Source organism: Triticum urartu, chromosome 6A (genome assembly GCF_056163025.1).
Source record: "Triticum urartu cultivar PI428250 chromosome 6A, HENAU_Tu73, whole genome shotgun sequence".
NCBI classification, from domain to species: domain Eukaryota; kingdom Viridiplantae; phylum Streptophyta; class Magnoliopsida; order Poales; family Poaceae; genus Triticum; species Triticum urartu.
The window spans coordinates 5,199,731-5,202,024 of NC_141878.1; the positions used below are offsets into that span (position 1 = coordinate 5,199,731).

Here is a 2,294-nt window from a genome sequence, read left to right on the forward strand (position 1 = left end):
AGAATTTTCATGGACCAACAACTTGGGAAAGAAACCGAAGGATACAGAGGCACTGACACATAGTTTCTTCCATGCCGGCATGGGAGCATGAAGCTTAATTAGGCATATCACCAAGAAAAGACAAGAAATATAAGGATTGTAGGGAGGATTACAAATAAAATTGAAATGGACATGGAAAATAATCGGTGATGTTACCACGGTTTGGGAAATGTGCCCGAAGGTGATAAATATCCAAATAACATAGTGGGGAGAGGGGTGGCTATGTCGCGACATGGGTGGCCATTGTCTAATGTTTGAGCAGTTTCAAACTAAACCAAAAACCTTTGCGCGCCCTTTTGTTCTGTCTGATATGCACAATTTTAAAATCAAAACCAAGAACTTTTGCGCGCCAAGGTTTGGGAAAATGAAGATCGAAACCAAGAACTTTTGTGCGCCAAGGTTTTGGCAGAAGGAAGGGAAGGATACGGAAGTATGAAATGACATTATCACAGTATTGTTTATTTACTAGCAAATCGAGGAGCAACAAACTTCTTCTCGAACAGTTTTTTATTTTCTCTTAATTTGGCCGCAATATAATATTGGGTTACACATCTTTTTTGAAATGATACATGACAAATCCGGTAGATTTGGCTAACAAGAAGGACGAGCATCATGCATGGACAAGACGATGATGGATTCCTGGATGGATTAGGCTCAGGCGTCTACGTTTGTTACTCTGGGAATGTATTTGCGCAGCCAAATCTCACGGTGGTCGATGGAGATCTTGACGAGCCTCTCACCGTTGAGCACCAGGTTCACGATCGCCTCTGTCTTGAAGATGATTCGGCCATACGTGGGCATGTTTCCTCCTGTCGTCTTCTCCATGAGCACCCTCACCACACAATCACCCCATTTCCTGCATCCATCATCCATGACAAATTGCCAATCATCAGACATCTATTATATGAAGATCCAATCCCAATCATGCATGCATGCATGCAGATCTTAGTACATTCAAGTATAAGTATAAACTTAGTGAGCAGATCTAGTAGTATATCTCGGTAATCAACTTACTCCCTGAAGTAGTCAAAGACCTCTTCACGATGGAGAGGCTTGGTCTTGGAAAAGGTGACAAACATGGAGCGGCAGTCCTCCGGTACCGCCATTGGAAGGGGGCTGTAGGGCGCCATGAGCTCCGGCGGGTTCCCAACCAGGCCAGTCTCAGACCTCCTGAGCAAGACATTCAAGCGGTCGTCGAAGACTAACTTACCGGCGCCTTCGAGGAAGTGGGCGACGCCGCGGACGACAAGGTCCTGGTGGAAGGAGAAGAAGCCTGGCTCGATGTAGACACCACCATGGATGCAGAGCGTGGAGATGAGCGGGATGGGCGGAAGCACAGGCATCGGGCAGCGCAGGCACTCGAGGATGGCGTTGGCCTCCTCCGCGACGATGGCCACGGCGCCGGCATCAATGCCTGGGACGTGGTGGATGGCCGAGATGGTGCCCTGGTCAAGCCACACCAGCAGCGCCACCGCGTTCTGGGCCTGCTCCGGGTTGCCGCACACGGACATGAACCGCTCGTACGCCTGCCGTGCCACACTGTACATGTACAGCACCTCCCGCACAGTCATAGTGGCCGACCCCTCCATGCTCTCACCGCCGGCGGCCGGAGAAAGCTAGCTAGCTTGGTGAGATTGGATGGATGACCGACCGGAGCAAGACAGGGATGAAGAGTCGATGGGGAATGGATGGGTATTTGTAGCTGCTGCTCTGGTCAATGTTTAATGAGGTGCCAAAAATGGATTAGGTTCGAACGTAGTTGCTCTTCTTCCTTGCTTGGTTTCACATCCTATTTCGTTTGTAATTCGTTTTACATCCTAAAATGCATATTAATGTATATTCGTTTTACATCATATGCTTTGTATCCTGCTAAATATATGGCGTGGTTCACCTTTTTTTTATTGGTATCGATTAATTTGGTACCAAACAAACCATTTGATGATATCCTCGCCTAGCTCGGTGTCCTTCAAATCCTCTCCCAAGCCTTTATTGATCCTTAATTTGGTACCAAAGAAACCATATGATGTGTCATCGCCCAGCTCCGTATCCTTTGCATCCTTTCCCCAAAAATTGGCGCGCAAAGATTCTTTGGTTTTGATTTTGAAACTATGCATATGGACTCCATAGAAAAAAAAACTCAACCTTACCATGCAACGGTCACCAATGTCGCGACGTAGACCCTTCTGCACTCCCCTCCTCTGATTCATTATTTGGACACGAGCACCTATATGCGCTTTCCGCCAACCATGGTCCCA

General features: G+C 47.5%; 1 protein-coding gene across 1 annotated transcript; it reads right to left on the minus strand.

Annotated features, from left to right (window-relative positions):
• Nucleotides 1-522: 522 nt before the first annotated feature.
• LOC147963003 (uncharacterized) lies at nucleotides 523-1,673 on the minus strand. The gene is made up of 2 exons (XM_087530819.1): nucleotides 1,054-1,673; nucleotides 523-895 (listed from the first exon to the last, which is right to left on the minus strand). Exons 1-2 carry the CDS (start codon nucleotides 1,626-1,628, stop codon nucleotides 694-696), a joined length of 777 nt encoding a protein of 258 aa, XP_087386945.1. The 5' UTR covers nucleotides 1,629-1,673; the 3' UTR covers nucleotides 523-693.
• Nucleotides 1,674-2,294: the final 621 nt, after the last annotated feature.